Source organism: Sorex araneus, chromosome 3 (genome assembly GCF_027595985.1).
Source record: "Sorex araneus isolate mSorAra2 chromosome 3, mSorAra2.pri, whole genome shotgun sequence".
Classification (NCBI taxonomy): Eukaryota; Metazoa; Chordata; class Mammalia; order Eulipotyphla; family Soricidae; genus Sorex; species Sorex araneus.
This window is the reverse complement of record NC_073304.1, coordinates 7,710,196-7,732,679: the sequence shown is the minus strand read 5'-3', so window position 1 is coordinate 7,732,679 and position 22,484 is coordinate 7,710,196. Positions and strand designations below refer to the sequence as shown.

The window sequence follows — 22,484 nt, the reverse complement described above, 5'->3', positions numbered from 1 at the left end:
TATGATTTTATGGAAAATGGGTAGGGAGTGTCTTATGATGTGTTGTGCGGCCACTTTGTGGCCGCGTGGTCAAGGAATATGTTCACTCATGCGTGAAGCTCGGCCCAAGTATGTGGAAAGCGTCCTGGAGTGTGGTGGTGGGTGGGTAGTAGATGTCGGATGCTGGGGCTGGGTCCCTTGGGGTAGGGAGGGATCTCACCTGCCTCCCTCTGGGGCACCCCGAGTGGAAACAGTCTCTGGCACGGAGTCTGGTGGCATGGTTATGGGAGCCTCAATTTATGCTCCCTTCTGGGAGAAGCAGCCGTGAATTCTGGAAGGTGGCTGATGAGGAGATTTTCTGGCACCAGCAGGAGGTGGCTTATGGATGTGACCCCTGGGTGGCCGGAGACTGGGGGAAGCAAACAAAGGATCTCTGCTTCCGGGTCCCATTGAGCCCAGAGTTCAAGATCACAAAGTTCCACATAACTTTGGTTCCGTGGGACTTTGCTCATGCATGAGACTCGGCCTGAGCATGTGGAAAGTGGCCTGGAGCATGGAGGCCATTGGGTAGTGGAGGTCGGTTCCTTGGGGTGGGAAGGGCTCTCACCCGCTCCTCTCTGGGGCGCCGAGTGGAAACAGCCTCTGGTGCGGAGTCTGGTGGCATGGTTATGGGAGCCTCAATTTATATATATGTCAATATATATAAAACATATGTATATATTTTCATATATATATGTTTTATATATATCCAGTCTGGAAAGTTGTATCTTGTCAATACGAAGCTTATTCTGGGGTATTAGAGTCAATGCAGGAGTGTGACAGATCAACTTTCCTCTGTGTTCCACACCCTGAAATTTCACTTGTCACTGGCACATATCACAAAGAACAAGAACAACCAGTGCTGGTGCGGATATGGGGAGAAAGGGACTCTCTTTCGTTGTTGGCGGGAATGCCGACTGGTTCAGCCTTTTTTGGAAAACGATACGGGCATTCCTTCAAAAACTAGAAATTGAGCTTCCATATGACCTAGCACTGTCACGTCCGGGAATATATCCCAGAGATGCAAAAAAAGCACAGCAGAAATGTCATCTGTATGTTCATTGTGTGTTCATTATAGCACTGTTCACAATAGCCAGAATCTGGAAACAACCCGAATGCCTGAGAACAGATGACTGGTTAAAAAAACTTTAATATGTCTACACAATGGAATGCTATGCAGCTATTAGGAAGGATGAAGTCATGAAATTTGCTTATAAGTGCATGGTCATGGTCATGGAAGGTGTAAGGTGGCAGTGACAGGAGTTAGAAAGAGAGGGACAGACATAGAATGACTGCACTCATTTGTGGAGTATAAAATAACATAATATGAGACTGACACCCAACAACAGTAGACACAAAGGCCAGGAAGATTGCCCTATAGTTGGAAGCCTGCCTCATGAACTAGGGGAAAATGCAATGGGAATACAGAAGGGATCACTAAGTTAATGATGGTTGGAGGGCTTGTTCAGGATGGGAGATGTGTGCTGAAAGTGGATAAAGAACCAAATGTGATAGCCTCTCAGTATCTATATTGTAAACCATAATGCCCCAAAGTAGAGAGAGAGCATGGGGAATTGTCTGCCATAGAGGCAGGGGGAGGGATGGTATGAGGGGATACTGGGGACATTGGTGGTAGAGAATGTGCACTGGTGGAGGGGTGGGTGTTCCATCATCGTATGGCTAAATATCAAACACGAAAGCGTTGTAACTCTATCTCACGGTGATACAATTAAAAAAAAAAGTAATGTGAAGCTCATGCCCAATTCAACCAGCTTAATCAATAGCTGAACAAATAGCAGTACTCCTATATTATTTAAAAAAAGCATTAGAGAGTAAAATCTAAGACCACTTGATGTAAAAATCTAGCATCTTCCCTCTTCCTCACATCTTTATACAGCAGTTCCTCATTTAGAGCCAGTGGCAGAGATAAAACTAAAGGTGCCTTAAAACAGTTACAAGTATGCTTTATTAGGTTTCATGAATGTGTGTTCCGTAGCCCATAGATGATTTCAGGCATGGACTGTCTCATGTGTCCCATGCTGCTCATCATGTTCTTATGTGTTTCTATCTCTCTGTCTTTTCCTCTCTTGTATTCTTAATTCTGTTTTCTTCTTCTTTGCTGCTGTACATTCTCTATGGCGGGGATAAATATGATATTGCAGCATTGGATTATCTTATATCAGAGGAGAGACTTTCCTCTTGCTTAGTGGGAATTTTAGCCCGACCGAGGTCTCTGTGTGGGATTGCCTGTCTTGGGAGAGATTTCACATTCTGGGTGGATTTCAGCCTGCACAGCAACACTTTGTTAATGCACAAAATCTGAATCCTATGCTCCCCTGCTGGCTTGACCATCCTTCCTTCGGGGTGGAGAGTGGGGGTGGGGTGGGGGTGGAGGCAGTTTGCAGAAAAAGGAAGTAGGACTCCCAACTGCAACTATAGTTGCTTGGGTATTTGTGTTTATGATTCCTCACCATTCTTTGCAAGTTTTGAATCCTTAAGTCAATTTGGAATTCATGCCTAATATTTCTTCAGGGCTTTCAAATTAAATATCAGAAAATGTTTCAATACCCCTTCATTAAAAGTTTGTAAAATCTGCTGTACTACTTATTTTTATCTTTGGGTTGCTTAATTTTTATTTACATACTGAGGCTCAAGGGTTTTTTTTGGTAATTCTTGTTGGAGAGCTCTCTCTAACTAATTAGTATTGTTAAAGGGTAGATTTGTGTTTTGTGAACCCTTATTATTTTAAAAGAAATATGTATTTCACTGAACTTTGCCTTTGTTTTCTTCTCATTCTTTCAAACTCTATAGGCTTTTCTTTGCTGCTCTTTTAAATTTTATTGTATTAAATGCTTAGCTTTCTTATTTCTAAAGCATTTCTAGTATTCATTCATATGCATGGATTTTAATGTTTTATCTAAATATGTATGTAAAATTATGTATAGTTTTATATCTATATAAATATAATATATAACTATGTTTGCATATAATATACATTTTTAATAAAGATTTTATGTCCTCAGTTACTAGCTTTTTTATATTTCTCAATTTCCTTTATAATTTCATTTTAATCTTAGGGCATTTTAATAATTTTTAAATTTAGTGCAATGAATATAATTTTAAGTAAACTAAGAATTATGTTAATTTATACTTCTTATTAATATGTTTAGTCTAAATATTACCATTTGTATGTTTTGGACATGCAAATTGAAATTTAATGAGATTTTTGGGTCACCTGCTTATTTTTATTAAAAATTACAGGAGAAGTAAAGCATGCCAACTTTTCTTATATGCCCTTCACCCTCTTCTGCCAGGTAACACTAGTTCTGTTGTCACTGACTGTGAATTTATTTAAAATTTTGTTTTGTATATTTATAGCTGTATATTCTTAGATTGCTCATATAGATGAAGTCATTCAATTTTTTTATCATGACTCATTTTGCTTGCACCATCCCTTTAAGTTTCAATTCATTGCAAATGGCAAATATTGTCTTTTTTATAGGTAGTAATTAATTGTGCATATGTGCTAAACTTTATTACTATTATTATCTATTCAGGCATTGTGATGTCTAGCTTTGAGTTTTGCAAACCCTCATTATTTTAAAAGAAATCTCTAAGTTCTTGCCTTATGGTTTGCCTCTCTATCTCTTTGTGAAATCTTGGTGAATGTAACTTACAGTTTGGTGGGAGAAAGCCTTCCATTTATTCTTTAGGAACTATTAAAGAATGCACAAATGTTATTATGGTTCTGTTAAAGAAATCTTTGTCCCAATGCTATGAAATATATCTTTGTAGTTTTTCTTTTGCCACACCCAGAGATGCTCAGGAGTTATGCTTGGCTCTGCAGTCAGGAATTACTACTGGCATTGCTTAGAGGACCGTATAGGATGCCAGGGATCGAACCCCAGTTGGGCATGTGCAAGGCAAGTGTGTTACCTGCTGTACCATCTCTCCAGCTTCATATATATTTGCTATCTTTACATGATCTTATTGCTTTCTTTTAACTCTTCAAAGCTTCACTCCCTCTAGATTTGAGTTTCATTTGTAGTGTGAAGTTGGGGTCCAGTTCATCTTCTTCTCTGGCCAGGGAGAAGTCATATGCTCAACCTCAGGTTCATCCCCAGCACCACGTGGTTCCCAGAGTACTTCTGGGTGTGACCTTTATAGATTAAAAACAAGACAAAAGAAAAGAAAAGACTAACATTACCCTGGAAAAAGCACATAAAGTGGACCAAGCCCTTTGGTAGTTTAGAAGCCAAAAATTCAGTAGTCTGAGTGTGAGGGGAAATTCAGTGATGTTAATGACCATGTGTAAAATCCAGGTTGAGGGGCTGGAGAGAGCTCAGTTGGCTGAGTCCACGCTTGGCACCAGGAGGCCTGGGTTTGATCCCCAGTATGGCAGAGTCCCCTGAGCACTGCTGGGAGTGGCCCCTGCAGCACAGAGCTGGGAGTATGCCTGAGGTCTCTGAATGTGGCCCCTAAGCACAAGTGAGTAAATGAATGTAAAAGTAAAATGAAAAAAAGTAAAAATGAAGTAAAAGTTAACAGCAGGTAGATTTCCCAGCAGTTGCTCAAAGTTAGCATCCAGGCCCAAGACTGCAGCACCCCTCAGTGTACCAGGACCCCAGCAAAGGGGCTGCAGCCCGCATCTCCTTGGGTCATTAGGAGCCTCGGGTCTCTGAAGAAAGCTGGTCCCTGTCACCCAGAGTATCCTCCGGAGCTCCTCCAGGGCCGCTGAGTTTGTTCTCCTTGCATTGATGATGATCTTGCTACTGAGTGACAGGTGTAAGACCAGCCCCTGGATCCATGGATGGCGGGGAGCAGGTGTCCCCCTCTGAGTCCTGGGCAGCATTCCACAGCGTTCCACGCTCTGCTGCTGTCAGTACAGAAGGGCCATCAGCAGTGGCCCTGAGGGTCCCACCTAATGGCAGAGTCAAATTTCTCACCATTACTCAAAGTGTGTAGTAGGGACCAAGGTGATGCTATAGAAAGGTCAGTAGGTTCCTTTCCTTACTCAGGAATGAGAAGGAGATAATTATCACATACGCCTTTACCTGTGTTTGTCTTAGTAGCTGATTTCACATCTGTACAAGGAAGACTGATGGAACTAACCTCTGATAAGGATGGAGGGATGACTAATGCAGTTGTATGTAGAGAGAGTGGATGCTGATGTGGTATTTTAAGAGAAAACTAGTTTCTGCTTTAAAGAATTCCCTCCCTCCCTCTCACCCTCCCTTTCTCTCTCCCTTTCTTCCATCCTTCCATGCTTCCTTCTTCTCTCCCTCTATCTCTCCCTCTCTCTTTTGCTTTTTTCTTTGAAGATGGAGACAAAGTATGGCAAGATGAGTGCCAGCCTTGCACACTGCTGGTCTGGGTTTGATCTCTGCCAGCCTATATCCCCAAGCACTGACAGGAGTAATTCCTGGGTACAGACCAGGAGTGAGCCCTGAGCACTGCTGAATGTGGTTCAAAACCAAACAAACGAACACACAAGGTTTGAACCAGAACAGATGGTAGAATTTGGTTTCATAATTCAAGTAACCCTCTCACTTGAGCAAGAGTTTATGAAGGGTTGATTAGGGAAGTGATGTACAAAAAATGGGGTGCTGGGAGGGCATCTGGTTTTGGGGCATGTCAGTTGGGGTCAGTTTGTGAGTGGGTCATTGTGGGATGGGAGGATATCTTAATTGGGAACCTCAAGCTGGTGGTGCTATGAAGCTACTCCTGATTTTGTACTAGCAGTGTGTGGAAACTCTGCGGTGTGTGGATTGAATGCTGGTATCCTCATGCAAGCACACACTCTAGCCTTTGAACCATCACTACTGCTAAGAACATTTTGCTTTTTGGGTCGCCCCCGGAGATGCACAGGGGCTACTCCTGGCTCTGCACTCAGGAATTACTCCTGGCGGTGCTCAGGGGACCATATGGGATGCTGGGAATCAGACCTGGGTCGGCTGCATGCAAGGCAAATGCCCTACCCGCTGTGCTATTGCTCCAGCCCCCGTGGTGATGGTTTGACTATTCTTAGTAATTTGAAGACCGACAAAGGAAGTGATATCATTATAAACCACTAAAATACATTTGTAAGTTAAATATTTTAAAAAATAATTAAAGAAAGCCTTCCATGTGTATTGTGTAAAAACACAAAAAAGAAAAAGGGAAAGGGGGACACCGCACCACTGTCTCTTCCGCCTCTCGAGTTCGGTAGTCTCCAGCCACTTCCCCCACCCCGGGGAGGCTGATGGCGATGATGAGGCAGGCGAAGGAAGGAACGGAAGCCAGGCTGGTTGGTCTCAGTTGCAGTTTATTCCATTCCCATCTCCATTTTCCTCTGATTCTCCTCCTGCTTCTTCCTCCCCCATTCTACTTCATTCTCCTTCCCTCTGGATATGGGTCTCAATCTGGCTTCTCTACATCTGGCACTGGGACTGGCCCTGGGACTGACCGGCACTCCCTGGCACTCGCCCCCAGCCCACTCTCACAGCCTAGTTAAATCCCCCAGCATGAGGGGTTGGGGCTTACACATAGGTGTGGTCACAATCAATAGGGCATTAGGGGGTAAAGTTCTATCCCTTAGGGGATGCTGCTTCTAGGACAGATTCTCTTTCAGCAGGACACCCGCCCAAGAACGGAATCCCATGGGTGTGTTTCTCCTCTCCTTGTCCAGCTAACATATAAGTATTCATATTATTAATCATTTTGTATGGACATAGCAAGAAATGCATTAAGCTTATAGAATTGCTGTCCTGGGGTCATCTCGATCTCAGACTACAGTGCTCAGGCCAGATTAGTCTTTCCTAGCCCTAGCAGGATCCTAGTCTTGTCGTTGCTTTTGGATCATGACATGACATGTCCATGACCAATCTCTTAACATATAGTTAAGCATTAGGCACTTTGGCCAGGCCCATCTCGATGCCAGGGTAGCACATAACTCACCACTTGCCCTGGGTCCGTCCCGTCCCTCGTTGGGACCCTGCTTTTGGGAGTGCTAGGAAGTAAGGGCAGCTGAGGCTTAAGTCGAGAAAGCAGATGCCCGGGAATGAATAATATTTGAAGCCAATTAAATCCCATGTTACCAAAGCATATTAACAATTGTCTTTCTTTGTCCATACAAAAAGGATATTGTTTTAAAGTAAACTATTCAAAAGACATAAGGAGTGGAGAAAGGCAATATTAACTTACAATACAAGTACACTGTCCTAGCAAGGTCTGACCTTACAAATTAACAGAGTTTGATTAGAGGAAGAGTAGATAAACCGGTAGAAGTGGTTGCAGATAAACAAAGGAATGGAAGTGACTTGGGAGCACTTTGATGGGTGTGACTGATATAACTAAGCTCCTAGTGGCAAGGGGAGCAGGACATACCAATGTAGTCTAGAATAGTTTAGAGATTATTACCAGATAAGCCCAAACTCTGTGGCAAGGGAGAAAGTACAAACCAATGATACCCAACATGTATGATGACACCCTTTGTGACAACAGGGATTGTGTGGCTTAGAAAAATCAGGGCTGTAGAGCACAGGGTGTCTGCTGGGGAGAGCAGAGGCTGATTGTGTATCTGGTGACTTCAGAAGATGTTTCTGCAGACTCCTCCCCAGATTATGCCCTCAGAGCCCCTGGAGGCCAGACCAGACACGGTCCAGGAATCAGCGTCAAGGCCCTTCCCTGAGGGAGGGAGACCCGTGCTCCCGGTCCTCCCTGGGCAGTGAGCATAGTTGGATTCCGGGTGGGACAGAGGATCCAAGATGGAACCTGATTCAGAGGCTGGAAATTTTACTGAGAAATAAAACGACCCATTCTTAGGAAATCTCTATGGAAGTCCTTAAAAGCAAAGGGTCATGAGGCATAAAATTTATTTTCAAGCAATTTCTGAGTCAGGCTCCAAATATCCATCCATCCTTATGACATGGGTGTGGAGAGCTGGGGTTGTTCCTCCTGGAGTGGGGTCTGCCTTCTGACTGTGGGGGCCCAGGAGAGTCACCAGGCCCTATGTCCAGCATCCCTACCCGCTGGCATGGCCTGGGTGCTATGCAACTGCTTACAAAGAAACAAATCAGATCATTGAGATAACAGCCAATCAGATCTAGATAAAGACCAATCAGGCCAGCTCTACAGGACTATCCAGATGGTTACCTAGCCCTTCCAGCTTCCTCGCCACCACTGTGACAAGTCCTGAGTGTGGGTGTGCTGTTCCCATTGGCAGAAGCCTTCCCCTGGAAAAGAATTTCAGGAGCACTGAAGTAAAACCAGATTTATTTGGAGATTTTTAGGAAGGGGAAGGAGGGAGAGAAAATGAGAGAGGGAGTAACGCAGCACAGGGGCTCAGGCAGCATATGCGCCCCCTTCCTTTGTTCAAGGTGGCTTTTATAAGATTTTTCCAACCTGCCCGCACTTGGGACTTCTACCTAGGTGAAAGTCCATTGTTAGGGAGGTTGCTAGGGGGGATAGAGTTGGGAGTCTTAGATGATCTTTGGAATTCAGAAAGAATGATCTTTCCTAGCCTCTTGGTGGTGGGGAGTAGGGAGGGGAGGGCGCATCCAGCCTTCTCTGGGTCTATTGTGGCACTAGATGAAAGTTTTATCAGGCCTCAGAGGTTCCTGTTTTCTGCAAAATTGGCTTTTTGCAACTTCAGGGCTATTGGTATTATTATTTCCCAGGAAACTCACTGCCATTGCCTTGAAGACCTTGAGGGAGAGGGGTGGGGGGCATCTTTCCTTACCTGCCTGCCTACATCAGGCCCAACTCATTTTCAGTCTTTGTGGGGACCTCAAAGGAGACCTCCCCAGCTGCAGGGGCCCCCTCACTGATCAGGAATGGCCAACTGGCTTTTTTTTGTTTTGTTTTGTTTGATAACACCCTGCTGTGTTCAGGGCTGACACCTGGCTCTGCACTCAAGTATCACTCCCGGCAGGCTCAGGGGATCATAAGGAATTGAACCTGAGTTGGCCTTGTGCAAAGTGTACACTCTACCCTCTGTCCTAATTGCTCTGGACCCACGGAGCATCAAATTGAAAAAAGGGTCTTGAGAACCCAAGATAGGCTCACCGGATCCTTTAGGGAAAAGGCTCTCGGATAGATTAGATTTGCGCTCAGGATACACTGTGTGATGTCCCTACTTGCCCTGGTGAAACTTAGACAAGTTTAGCACAGAAATGAAAAGACACAAAGTTAAAATCATGCCCAGGTGTCCTCTGGAGGAGAAGCTTATGTGAAGTTCTGTCTTGTTCTTCGGTCCGTGCTCTGCCCACCTGCTGTGGAGACCCCAGCCTCAGAGCCTTCTGGACTCTGTACTTCAGCCACAGCTACTCAGTCCATCAGCCGTTGACTTCTGACGGGGCTCGTGCTTGGTAGAGTCACCAAGCCAAGGCCTGCCCTCCTCGGCTAGTACAGCAGTTGTCAGAAAAGTCAGTGGGAAAGAAAATCTTGGGGGACTTGATGTCTTCATAGGACTCAAACCCAGGACTGGGAGGGTCTGTTGTCACAGGATTGTCCGTATTTCCTCTCTGTGGATTTGCACTGGGTCATATGTGATTCCTGGGGTCCTAGTCCCTTATGTAGCGGGCAGGCAGTCCCGCATATGCCATAGTGTCCAACATCTCTGACTCGAAGGGCCCAGATGCTCCACTAAATCTTGGGGAAAATCAGAAGAGCCCCCATAGGCTCATGGAGGCAGTGCCAGCACTTCCCTGCCGGGGAGCAGAGACCCCTCCTTCTGTCCATGCCTCCTTTGGTAACTCAGGGGGGAGCTGTGGGGTGGGACCGGGGCTCAGATGCAGGCTGATGGGTCAGGATCCTGAAGGGGGTTTGCGTAGGAACCATCAGGAACCATCCTCCTGGTTCGGGACAGCCCCAGCACGTCCTTTGTCCTTCGAGGACCCACAGTGATGGACACACCCCATGGCCTGAGCCCTGGGGGTGGTTTCCTTGCTGAGGGAGAGCTCGCCATGGGCTCTTCTTCCCCGTAGGAGGTCGGCCATTGGCTGAGTGTTTCTGATGACTGACCTTTGTCCCTCCCTTCCCCCCGCTATCACTGCTGCCCTCTTCGGGCTGTGGTTGTGTTGCTTGCTGGGACGGGGTGCTGGGCGGGGTTGGCCCACTTGTGTTGCTCACACACATGTGGGTGCAATGTGCCGGGGTCTCTCGCTTGTTGTGGTGGTGGGGCTCAGCCCTGCAGGGTCGGGGTCACACTCAGAGATGCGGGAGGTGCTGGGGACCCGGGGCTGGGCTTTGCGTGGGCAGTGGGTGCTGTGCCACTGAGCCACATCCCTGGACCCAGGGGACCTTTCCTCCCCCCGATCCTGCAGGGCCCACCTGGTTCCCGCTAGGGCTTGGGGAGTGTTTTATCAGCTGTAGATCTCAGTTCTCAGCTTCGTCTTGTGTAGTCTGAGGAATATGCCCATTTTATTTCACTTTTTCTGCAAATGCCTATCCAGTTGTTTCAATACCCATTCATTTTATATTTCTTTTATTAAATATTCAGTTTCTATTTGTGCTTGAGTTGATCTCTAGGCGACCGGATCTATGTCATCAGTTTCATCCTTGTGACACTTGCCCATCCCGTTTCACTTCTCTCTTCCCTTGATCCCATGTCTCTGGCTTTTTCTGCAGGTGTTTTTTGCCCCCCCCCCCCAGCTATTGACTTTGTGCTATCTTGTCTCGCTCTCTGGAAAGTCTAACCACATTTGTTAGCATTTTATTTTTTATTTTTATTTTTATTTTATTTTTTGCTTTTTGGGTCACACCTGGCGATGCACAAGGGTCACTCCTGGCTCTGCACTCAGGAATTACCCCTGGCAGTGCTCAGGGGACCATATGGGATGCTGGGAATCGAACCCGGGTCGGCCGCGTGCAAGGCAAACGCCCTACCCGCTGTGCTATCACTCCAGCCCCACATTTGTTAGCATTTTAAAAATATTCAAATTTAGGCTTGTGATTCGCAATACTATTAATGATAGTGTTTTATGTGTGCAATAGCACCACACCCTCCACCAGTGCACCCTCCTCCTTTGCCTCCCCACACTGTTCCCCACCTACTAGGGTAAATATTCCATGTATGAGAGAGTTGTCACTATTTTTATGGGAAAAACACTGAGTTTTGAACTAACAGGGAGAAATGGTGCCTACCTGATGTCGAGAAGGTTGATGTGCTTTTATGCAAGGACATCTCCCATAGTTAATTCTACATCTGACCATCTTGATAAATTTTATTATCTGAGTGTTCTGTTTTTTTTTTTTATCATGTACTTCTAGGATTCTGGAGGTGTACTACATGTACTTGCAGACAGTGTTTTTAATTTCTCTCCCCCAATTCTTCAGACTTTTTTCCTGGTATTTAATGGCAATTGTGTAAAGCCCCTAAGGAAATGGGAAGTGGTAATTAATGAAGTGAACAAAGTTGTGTTAAATTTTGGGGGGTTTATTTTGGTGACATCAGGCAGTGCTCATGGGTTACTCTTGGCTCTGCACTCAGGAATTACTCCTGGCAGTGCTTGGGAAACTATATGGGATACTGGGGATCAAAACCAAGTTAGCCATGTACAAGGCAAGCGCCCAACACACTGTACCATTGCTCCATCTCCAAATTGTGTTAATTTTGCCCCAAGTGGAAATACATTAAAATTTTTCTAGATAAGTAAGAGGATGGCTTTGGTATTCAGATATATGTCTATATCTATATCTTCTATATCTATCTATCTATCTATCTATCTATCTATCTATCTATCTACCTATCTATCTATCTATCTATCTATCTCTCTCTCTCTCTCTCTCTCTATATATATATATATATATATATATATTCCTGTATAGTCTAGTTCTCCCTCTCAGAGAACCCGGCAAGCTACCAAGAGTATCCTGCTCGCAAGGCAGAGCCTGGCAAGCTCCCCGTGGTGTATTTGATATGCCAAAAACAGTAACAATGATGGGTCTCATTCCCCTGACCCTGAAAGAGCCTCCAATGTGGTACCATTGGGAAGGATGAATAAAGAGAGGCTGCAAAAATCTCAGGGCTAGGATGAATGGAGACATTACTGGTGCCTGCTCAAGCAAATCGATGAACAATGGGATAACAGTGATACAGTGATATATATATATATATATATATATATGTGTGTGTGTGTGTGTATATATACATACACACATACATACATCTATATTTAGGTAGCTATGTGTATGTATTTATATTCATATATGACAGAAAAGTATGAATACATGTATAAGGAACTGCCATTCAATATCAAGATGTATGTCATATCTCTAAACCTGGTATCTCCTATCTATCTATCTATCTATCTATCTATCTATCTATCTATCTATCTATCTGGCTATACTCCTCCTGCTTACCGACCTCCCTGTTTGTGAAAATATACATCTAGCTTCTGTTTATTTATCTATATGGTAACATATCTATCTTTGTATTTTTGTGTTTATTTACTTATATAGCTAGTTTTCTGTGTACCTACCCACCTCTGATGTATCTAATTTGTACCCTTTTATCAGTCTCTGTGTATCATCTATAAACCATCTATATATTTTTCAGGATTTTATCTTTCTCTTGTGTTTTGGCTTTTATTTCTTTAAGTTTTTACTTAGAAATAATTTAAAACTCATAAAAATCTCCTACCAGTACTTGGGTCTCCATAGCCCCTTCTTGCAGACTCCCCACAACACCAATCCAAGTTTAATGGGTGGGAGCAGAGAGCCCGCCCCTGCCGGGTCACGAGGGCAGTAGGCTGTAGATGTTTCCCCTCCCCCTTTAATCGCACCAGTGACCAGTCGCAATGGCAGCTGACAGTTGTTTATTACAAGGAGGAAAGCTGGAGAAGGCTAGAAACATCCCAGTGCCCAAGGTCAGTGGGCATCATGGCTTCCCATGGCTTGTGGATTCCTGTGGGTTCATGACCTTGCCCAGGAAAAGGCAGCTCCATGAGGTATGATTGAAGACCATGATGATGAAGGGGTGGTTGAAGCGAATTGTGGGAGCCAAGAGTTTCCGGCCCACTGACCTGCTGGAGGTCTTGGAGGGAGCTGCCTGGCCATTCTCACTGAGTTGCAGATTGGAGTTGTATACCACCTGTGGGTATGGCCAAGGGATGAAAGGTGAGTTCCTGCTGTGCCCCAACATTCCACACCTGCTCAAGGCTTCCTGCCCATTATCCCCAACCCCTCATTGACCCGAGGTGAAGTCAGGATTCAGGGCTACGCTGCTGGTTTCTCAGGGAGATGCAGGACCATACTCCTCTGTGGGAAGGAACTAAGGGGTCATGCTCTCAGGGAAAGGGGTCTCTGTGGAAACGTCAGGGGCTATGCAAGGAGAAGGAGTTCTGGCGTCAGCACTGTGCTGATCGCGTGGACGCAAAGTCGGGCCAGCTCTGAGGTGGCATGTCACAGGCTCTGCACTCTGGGGTGGGGCTCGTGTGCCCAGGAGGCCAGGCCACTGAGATGGGCCGGGCACGTGCCGTGAGTGCTGGGAAGGAGGTCCGAGTCGAAGCCCGGGCCAGAGGGGACAGTCTTTGTTGGCCCTGCAGCCTCCTGAGCTCTTTGTCTTCCTGGCCAGACTCTCCTGGAAGCTGCAGCTCCCTTGGGAGGAGGACGAGGTGACGACTGAGCAGCTCTTGTACTATGGTGTCACTGGGGTTCAAGTTCATGTACAAGGGGGGGTCACTACCCCTAAAGCTTTCTCCCTCCATCCCCTCTTAGTTTTGTCACCTTCAGGACCGTCAGATCTCTGACCAGGTCAGAACCATGGGAGCATCCCCAGTACCCTGGAGAGTTCTTTCAGAAGGAATGAATGAATGAATGAATGAATGAATGAATGAATGAATGGAGAGAACAAGGACAAAGAGAGTGAAACTGTGGGTGAGGATACAGTGGAACTCTTTCTGACTTCTAGTTTAGGGGCTGCCCACAGCCCTCACAGCCCTCCTGACCACTTCCTTTGGTGGTCTCCTGGATGGCACTGGGACATGTGGGGCTGCAGCCTGGACGCCCACTCAAGAAAGAGCTCCGTGGGGCTGCCTGTCACTCTCAGGGTGGATTTGGGGGAGCAGCGCGAGTGAAGGACCCCAGAGATAGTTACCTTTGACAACGTCTGGACTATGCTGCTGTATTTGCTCGAGTCTGTTTGGCTGTTCTTTAAATCTCTGAGGCTCAGGGCCTTCGTGATTTCTCCAAGGTCATAGAGTCCAGACAGGGAGAGTTTGGGGATGTAGAGGTCCACATTGTTGCTCGGGAGAAGCAGATGGGTTAGGCTTTTTCTGCTCAGGGGAGACACGTGGGTGAGACACTCCCTGGCACAGCGCCTTTGGCTTATTCACATGGTGTCTTCCTCTGGAACTGATACCACCACACCCTGTGTCTTTAGCCAACCCCCATCTCTGTGTGTTCCTCACACATCAGGGCAGAGTCGGGACTCAGACCGCCTCCCAGCCCTCTCTGCTCAAAAGCTCTTGTCCATTGGGCTGACCACTTCCATGGCAAAGCAGATGCGGTTCTCAAATGTTGGTGCATGCTGCACTGTTTACAATAGCCAAAATCTGGAAAAAAAAACCCTGAGTGCCCAAGAACAGATGACTGGTTAAAGAAACTTTGGTACATCTACACAATGGGATACTATGCAGCTGTTAGAAAAGATGAAGTCATGAAATTTGCATATAAATGGATCATACATGGAAAGTATCATGTTAAGTGAAATGAGTCAGAAAGAGAGGGAGACGAGATCGGGCGAGTTCAGGGTGGTATGGCCAAAGTAAAGAGAAAGTAAAGTGAAATTTGTCAGCTACACAGGCGGGGTGGGGGGTTGGGAGGTGGGGGGTTGGGGGGAGGTTTACTGTGGTTCTTGGTGGTGGAATATATGCACTGGTGAAGGGATGGGTGTTCGAGCATTATGTAACTGAGACTTAAGCCTGAAAGCTTTGTAACTTTCCACATAGTGATTCAATTAAAAAAAAAATAAAAATAAATAAAAAATAAATAAATAAAATACGAAAAACAGACAAACAAAAAAAGCAACAACAACAAAAAGAGGAAACAGAAGAGAACGGAACTAGACGCAGATTATATGTCAAAGACCAGACTCACGAGACGTGAAGGAGATGCTGAGAAGGAGATGCTGAAGGAACAGAATGAGACGAGACGTTGGGGAAGGAGATGAAGACAAGATCCCGGGATTAGATGTTGAGGACGAGAAGGTTGACGATGAGACATTGAAAACAAGGAGGAGAAACTGAGACTTTGGGACTTTGGGGCTATGCCCAAAACTATGATTGCTACAAACTACAAAACTGTGCTGTAAAGGGAGAGACGGAAGGATGCCGGGGAGGAGAGAAATAAACCGACTGCCAACTAGCCTTGGGCCCGGCTCCTGTTCCTTCTCCATTTCCCCCATCCTTCACCCACCTTCCGGCCTGGGGAGGTGGCTCTCAGCCACCGAATGCTCCAACCTGTGAGTCCAGCCTTTTGGATAAGAGCCCACCATCTCATTTTTATTCTTATATCTTTGAAACTTATAGTCCCTGGCCTCAGGGTGGGTGACCAGGTGGTGGGTTAACTCAGTTTAAGTACTGGGGGGCTAGCAGATAGCCCAGTGGTTACGGCCCATGCCCTGTTTCAATTCTGGCACCGCCAAGTCCCCCAAGCATCGTAGGGTGCTGCTGTGCAAGGCCCCGGCACTATGGGCCTGCTTGGGTATTCCCAGTGCTGTGGATTCAGTAGAGCAGAATCTCATTCTTGGGTCATTGTGCTGAACCAATGGCCTGGTGGATAAAAAATTGCCTGTGGGGCCCCTGGACTTCCCGAGCACCCTTTGTAGACTACCTTCTGTTTTCCAAAGGGGAAAATAAGGCAAGAATATGAAGATACAGAGGGGTGCTTACTCACCTTACAGAAAGCCCTAAGGTATCTCAGTGCAAACCTCTAGGTCAGAGAGCCTCAGTGCCTTGGGCAGAAGGCAGTCAGCAAACCATGTATCCCAGAGGAAGGACGGAGTTACCTGCTGATCATGGATGTGTCCCACCTACGAAGTGTGTCTTGGTTCAGCTCCTGGATGACTATGTCCATATTCTTGTTGTCAGGGAGGATGAAGAAGGCAGTGATGTTGCCCATGTACTCCAGCTGCACAACCATGCATTCCAGCTCCGAGTCATACAAGTACTTGAAGATGTTTGACTGGAACATCATGGGCACCTGCACCACGGTCGTGTTATCCACAAAGAAGTCCTCCAACCTGGTGTCTTCTGGGCTGAAGGCCTGTTCCCATGTACCTGGGCAGACAGGAAGTGAAGGCAGGAGATGAAGAGTGGGGTTTACTCAGAGCTGGGGGCATCACTCAGCCAGGGGACGGTCCCCTCCTGAGCTGTGAGTGTCAAGGAAAGGAGTGGGTTCCCAGGGATGTCTGGTAAAGGGTGGATGCCCCAAAGCATTCCTTACTGGATCCTCCAGAGACTGTGGGACCCTCCACTTCTGACAGATGGAGAGTGAGCTGCATTTTTGACATTGGCTTATAAAGATGGAATGGAGGATCGTGTATTTAGATACAGTGACCCAGCCTTTGTCTTACTTCTATCCCCCAAAATAGAGTGGACCCTGAAAGTGGTGCTTTATTTCAGCATCTCAAAGATGAAAGTGTGAGAAAGTGTGAGTGTGTGTGTGTGTACATGTGTGTGTGGCGGGGGGAGTCCCAACACCCTGTGAGATGCCCTCAATCATGTAAGATTTCCAGCAGCTGTTTAGTCCATTCAGCAGACCTGCTTCTTTCCCCTAGCTATGGGGCCGAGGCCTGAAGACCCCAACCCTGAACCAGTCTCCCTCCTAAGGGCTGCTCGGAGACCCTGTTAGAGGCCCAGGACCTAGGAGAAGACCCAGAAGTCAGGAACATGTCATGTTCCTTCCTCACACTGAGCAGAAGCTGGCTGGGGGCTGACACTGCCAGTGAGACCATCTCAGGCTTCTCAAGACCACCCCCAAAGAAGTCTGGGGTCCCCAGGAATGAAGGGCATGATGCTTTGTGACTGGTTTTGTCACAAAGAAGTCGCAAAGAAGTTTTGTGATATCTACTTCTCTGAAGAAAGGCAACGTGGATAAAATGTACCTTCTACTGTTTGGTATTCAACATTTACTCCATACTGTTTCTTTGCCCAAACCAGCCAGGCCATATCTACTTTGGCAAAAAACAGAGTGGACTCTAGTCTCCCTAAAGGAATTTTATCTTGAAGTTCTTTGAGCAGAAAAACTCATGGTAGAGAAACTTAAGAATTCATGTGGGACTATCTGAGAGAATGAGAGTGATTCTAACACACTTCCTGTTCTCAGAAAGAACTGTAACGAGTCACCCAATCAGGACTGTGCCTGGGAGATGTGATTCATTTCTGTGACGGTCCTGCTTGCTGGAACGTTTTCAGCAGATTCCCTGAGTGACCGATCCAGGGGCCTGGCATTACTCCCGCTGTGTGGCACATTATCTGTGCAGTGAGACATGCTTCAGAAGTCGTTGGTTTGGTCACCTGGATCTACTCTATCTAATAAGTTTAGCCCCATTCCATCTGGGGGGGGTGAGAAATAGAAGGTCTGTGCTAAATGCTGCCACGCCAGCGCCCACACCCACTCTGCACAGGTGTGCAGGCCCCTCTACACTCCTGAGCTCTGTTCCTGTTCTTGCTTTTACCCAGGACTTTTACCCCAGGTTATGGCATTGCCAGAGACTCTACAATCACTTGCAGGCACCAAATACTAAGCAGAGGTGCTGAGTCCCCAGACAGACAAGGAGTGCTCAGTCTGGTGGGAGAGATGCCCTCTGGCATTTGTGGGACCACCTGAATTGCCATTGGCTGAATGTGCCAAAGTCTTGGCCCAACCTCTGCCAGGAGTAAAGAATACCATGAAACTACGAAAATCTGGTATAGCCAGAGTCACTCTCCAAAAGAATAAAGCTGGAGGCATCAACTTTCTGGTTTCAAATTATACTACAAAGCTCCAAAATAGCATGGGATTAGCACACAGGCAGACCAATGGAACAGAAATGATCTCCCAGAAACAAAGCCTCTAAAGTACTTTTAACTAATATTTGATAAAAGAGTCAGTAATACTTAGTGGGGAAAGATACGCTGTTCTGTAAGTGGTAATTTGAAGTCAGAATATTCCCATGCCAAGGAATGAAGTTGGGTCTCTATCTAGTCTTATACCACTCATCAGATTTAAATCAAAAAAGATCAAAAAGTGAACAGGACTGTTACCATATAACTCTTGGAAAATAATCACTATATCACTGTATCACTGTCATCCAGTTGTTCATCAATTTGCTCGAGCGGGTGCCAGTAATGTCTCCACTCATCCCTGTTGCATGCTAGTGTAGCCCAATGGCATCTGCTCACTCCAGGAACACGAAGAGCCTGAGATTTTAGCAGCCTTTCCTTACTCATCCTTTCCAATGCTGCCACTTTAGGGGCTCTTCCAGGGTCAGGGGAATGAAGCCCGTTATTACTACTGTTTTTGGCATATTGAATACGTCATGGGTAGCTTGCCAGATTCTGCTGTGATTGGAAAATAATATAGGGATAAATCACTTTGACACTGGTTTGACTTGATATTTTGGATATGATACCAAAACTACAAATGAAGAAAAAACTTTTAAAAATGTGACTACAACCACAACAACGAAAGACAAAAAGACTGCATAATTAAAGATATGTTCAACAAAATGGAAACCACCCTAATAAATGGGATCAGGGGCTGGAGTGATAGTGCAGCAGGTAGGGCACTTATATGTGGCTGACCTGGGTTCAATTCCCAGCATCTACATATGGTCTCCTGAGCACTGCCAGGAGTAATTCCTGAGTGCAAAGCCAGGAATAACCCCTGAGCATTAGGACATCCAAACAAAACAAATAAAAATAAATGGGAACAAACCTTTTCAATCTGTACATTACTATCTGAAATGCATAAACATGTTTTTTTTTTGTCACTGTCACTGTCATCCCATTGCTCATTCAATGTGCTCGAGCGGGCACCAATAATGTCTCCATTGTGAGACTTGTTACTATTTTTGGCATATCGAATATGCCATGGGTAGCTTGCCAGGCTCTGTCATGCGGGCGAGATACTCTTGGTAGCTAGCTGGGCTCTCCGGGAGGGGCGGAGGAATCGAACCCGGATAGGCCATGTGCAAGGCAAACGCCCTACCCGTTGCACTATCCGAGTCACGGCAGGGACTTGCTGTTGTGGTCTTACACCAAAGTTTTTTTCTTACATAGCCCAATACTGTAAAAGACTCCAAAGTCCAATTTGGGATAAAGGCCTCCAAAAGAGGATAATTAAAATGGCCAACAGGTACAGAAAAGGCAACTCAATACATTTACTATCAGAAAAATCCAAATCAAAATACAATATCTCACGTAGCACTAGCACTGTAGCACTGTAGTCCCATTGTTCATCGATTTGCTCCAGTGGACACCAGTGACGTCTCCACATGAGACTTGTTGTTACTGTTTTTGACATATTGAATACGCCAGGCTCTGCTGTGTGGACGGGATACTCTCGGTAGCTTGCTGGGCTCTCTGAGAGGGACTGAGGAATCGAATCAGGGTCAGCCGCATGTAAGGCAAATGCCCTACCTGCTGTACTATCACTTCAGCCTATAATATCTCATACCAAAAATAAAATCTGTCATAGAATTCAGACTTGGAGAATATCTATCTATCTATCTATCTATCTATCTATCTATCTATCTATCTATCTATCTATCTATCTATCTATCTCTCTATTCATTTCCCAAAGCCATTTTGTACTTCCTCCCCTTAGAGAAGCCTGTGTTCTGTCTTAAACATGTTTCTCTTTTCCTATCCATAGCTCCTAAATGTTTCCTAAACTCTTCATGTCCTTCTTAAATTCTTTTCTATGACAGGAGACACTGGACTTAAGAACCCAATAAATTTTACAAGAACTTGAGAGCTCTTAACTCTTACTCTTGTCTCTCTGACAAGAAATAGCAGGTTTTTGGCAAGTGCAAAGAGAAGGAATCCGAACGCATTTTGGAGGAAGGTAAGTTGGTGCAGCTTCTAAGGTAAAAACATTATGTAGGTTTCTCAAACTTAAAAAAAAAAAGGGCTACCACATAGTTCAGCAATTCCACTCTGCGTATTTACCTTAAGAAAATTTAGTCACTCACTTGAAGAGATATCTGCACCCCAGGGTTCACTGCATTATTCTCAAGACCCAAGATAAAGATACAACCTTAAGAGTACAGGATGGCTGAGTTAAAGTAATGGTTTGGCCTCTTTAAAGATTTTTTTATGCTTAATTTTTTAATGTGCTAGATTGGGGTCGGAGGACCCATACTACAGTAATTACAGTAAATTTAGACATTATTCTCAAGGAAATTGTTTCTAAACCACCAGATCACAAAACTGATCAGAGGCAGGTTCTGGTTAAAAATACAAATTCTGGGGTGGGAGAAATAGTACAGTAGGTAAGGCCCTGTCTGGCATATGTCCAACATGCCCACTACTGTGTATGGGCCCCTGAGTACTACCAGGAGTGATCCCTGAATGCATAGCCAGAAACAAGCCCTGAGCACCACCGAAGGAGCCCCTACTGGCCCTTTGCCTCCTCAGCTCCCATCACCCCTGCAAATTCTAAGACTTTTCACAGGAGACTTTGCTTCTGGAGCGGGATCTGGAGTTTTAAATTTTAACAATTCCCGCTGGCAAATTTTATGTATTGCCAATGGCATGATGGAAAACCCTGCTCCAAATTGGTTAGGAGGAAATGAGGATTTGTTGGTGCAAGGGCTGGTGAGGGATGATTCTAGCTTATGGAAAGTAGGTGCCAGTGGATTGAGGGGCCGTCTGGAAATTCCTGAGAATGAGGACTCTGTTCTAGGCTGTCGTTCAAAATCGGTCCTAGTGACTGACTCAGTGCCAGCCTCAGCGGGTATTGTTTAGACTTTGAGTCTGCCAGATGATTCATGGTCATGTATTTAGGCCAACCTGTAAGATTTCAGGCATGTTCAAACTCTTCCGGACATCCGCCTTTGTTAGGAACATGGAAGAGAAACAAATATGCTATGTTTTGTACAATCAATTGCTACCCTCAGTGCAAACCAGTGTTTTTGATGGTTGTAACTGGTTTTAGTAGCAAGTGTCTGATCTGAATGGAGTAGCTAGAGAGTACCTGAGAAGAAGATGTAGTTGATCAGGATGATGGTGGCCGGGTTCTCAATCTCCAAGACTAAGCCTGAGATTTCCCCATGTGTTTTATTCTTCACATACTCGTTGATTTGACTGCTGGTTTTGGTCCAGGCCTGGACGCCTAAAGGAAAGTTGTCCAATCCATAGTAGTTCTGGGGCTTTACTGGGAATACCGTCATGATATTCAAGGTCTGTTTGTGGAACAAGGTGCTGCCCATGCTCATTACCAAACTCCTGTCTGATAGCCTGAGGAATTCATAAAGTAGCCGGAAACTCTCGCGGATATCATATTCCGACATTTCACTGATGTCTAAGCCCAGGCCATTAAACAGCTTAATGTGTGTTTGGCCGCTGGAACCCAGAATAAGTAAAGACAAGGCCATAGAGATGCTCATAGGGGAGATGAAGACGTCCTTGTTGGGATTCAAGGTTACTAGGTTCTCAAAAAGACGGAAGGCAAAGTCAGCATTGTTTGGAGCCAGGATCCGATAAGGGCTGTTGTTGCTTGTGTCTGTGGCCTCGATGGTCTGAAAGCCCTTGAGAAGCAGACAGAGGAGGGAGACGAAGGAGGCGAGCCGCATGGTGCACGTCAGCCAAACCCTGCCAAATCAGGAAAGCCTGTTAGCTGTGTGGGACCCACAAGGCAGTGCTGCCTGTGAAATGGGAGCGGAAGATCCCATCTAAGCCCCTGTGTCTCCATTGACTGTATGACCTAGGGCAAGTCAGAACTCTGGACCTCAGTTTCCCGACCTCAAGTTATGAATACTTGCTGTGATTTACCAAGTTCTTAAAAGACCTCTATACTGACCATGACTTGTATTCTGATCTAACCCTCATCCAAAATTAAAATATACATCATCAATCCAATTTTAGTAAGCATAAATGAGACCTTGTAAAGGCTGAAACAACACGCAGCTGAAATTCTAGAAGTATGGCTAGGGCTAAAACTTCCAAAATGGAATTCTATACCCAGTGGCACTGCCCAGCAGTGTCATTCAATGGAAATGTGGAAGAAATGTAGACTTTCCCAAGGAGAAGCTGAGGGGTCCATTGTCCCTAAAATGTCACTGCAGCAGGTGCTGTAGAGAGAATTTCTGATTGAAATGAGAGGATTCTAGCGGGTGAACTTACAAAGAAATAAAGATCCCTATATATGGTAGATTCAATGACAATTGTAAAAACTATCATTTTTGTTTGTGACTCCAGTTTTTATTTTCTATTTGATTTTTAAGATGATGCATAAAAACAATGATTATTTTATATTTGGACATAGATTACATACTGATA

General features: G+C 45.5%; 1 protein-coding gene across 1 annotated transcript; it reads right to left on the bottom strand.

Annotated features, from left to right (window-relative positions):
• Nucleotides 1-12,877: 12,877 nt before the first annotated feature.
• On the bottom strand, nt 12,878-21,778 carry LOC101544488 (corticosteroid-binding globulin-like). Its single transcript, XM_055130272.1, has 4 exons — nt 21,181-21,778; nt 16,007-16,277; nt 14,096-14,243; nt 12,878-13,090 (listed from the first exon to the last, which is right to left on the bottom strand). The coding sequence occupies exons 1-4, from the start codon at nt 21,776-21,778 to the stop codon at nt 12,878-12,880; spliced, it is 1,230 nt and encodes a 409-aa protein (XP_054986247.1).
• Between the last annotated feature and the right edge of the window lie 706 nt (nt 21,779-22,484).

Coding starts and splice junctions, on each gene's coding strand:
- LOC101544488 (XM_055130272.1), bottom strand. CDS start 21,778: ATGCGGCTCGCCTCCTTCGTCTCCCTCCTCTGTCTGCTTCTCAAGGGC. Junction 14,244..16,006: donor GACACATCCATGATCAGCAG/GTAACTCCGTCC, acceptor GCTTCTCCCGAG/CAACAATGTGGACCTCTACA. Junction 13,091..14,095: donor TAGTCCAGACGTTGTCAAAG/GTAACTATCTCT, acceptor CCATACCCACAG/GTGGTATACAACTCCAATCT.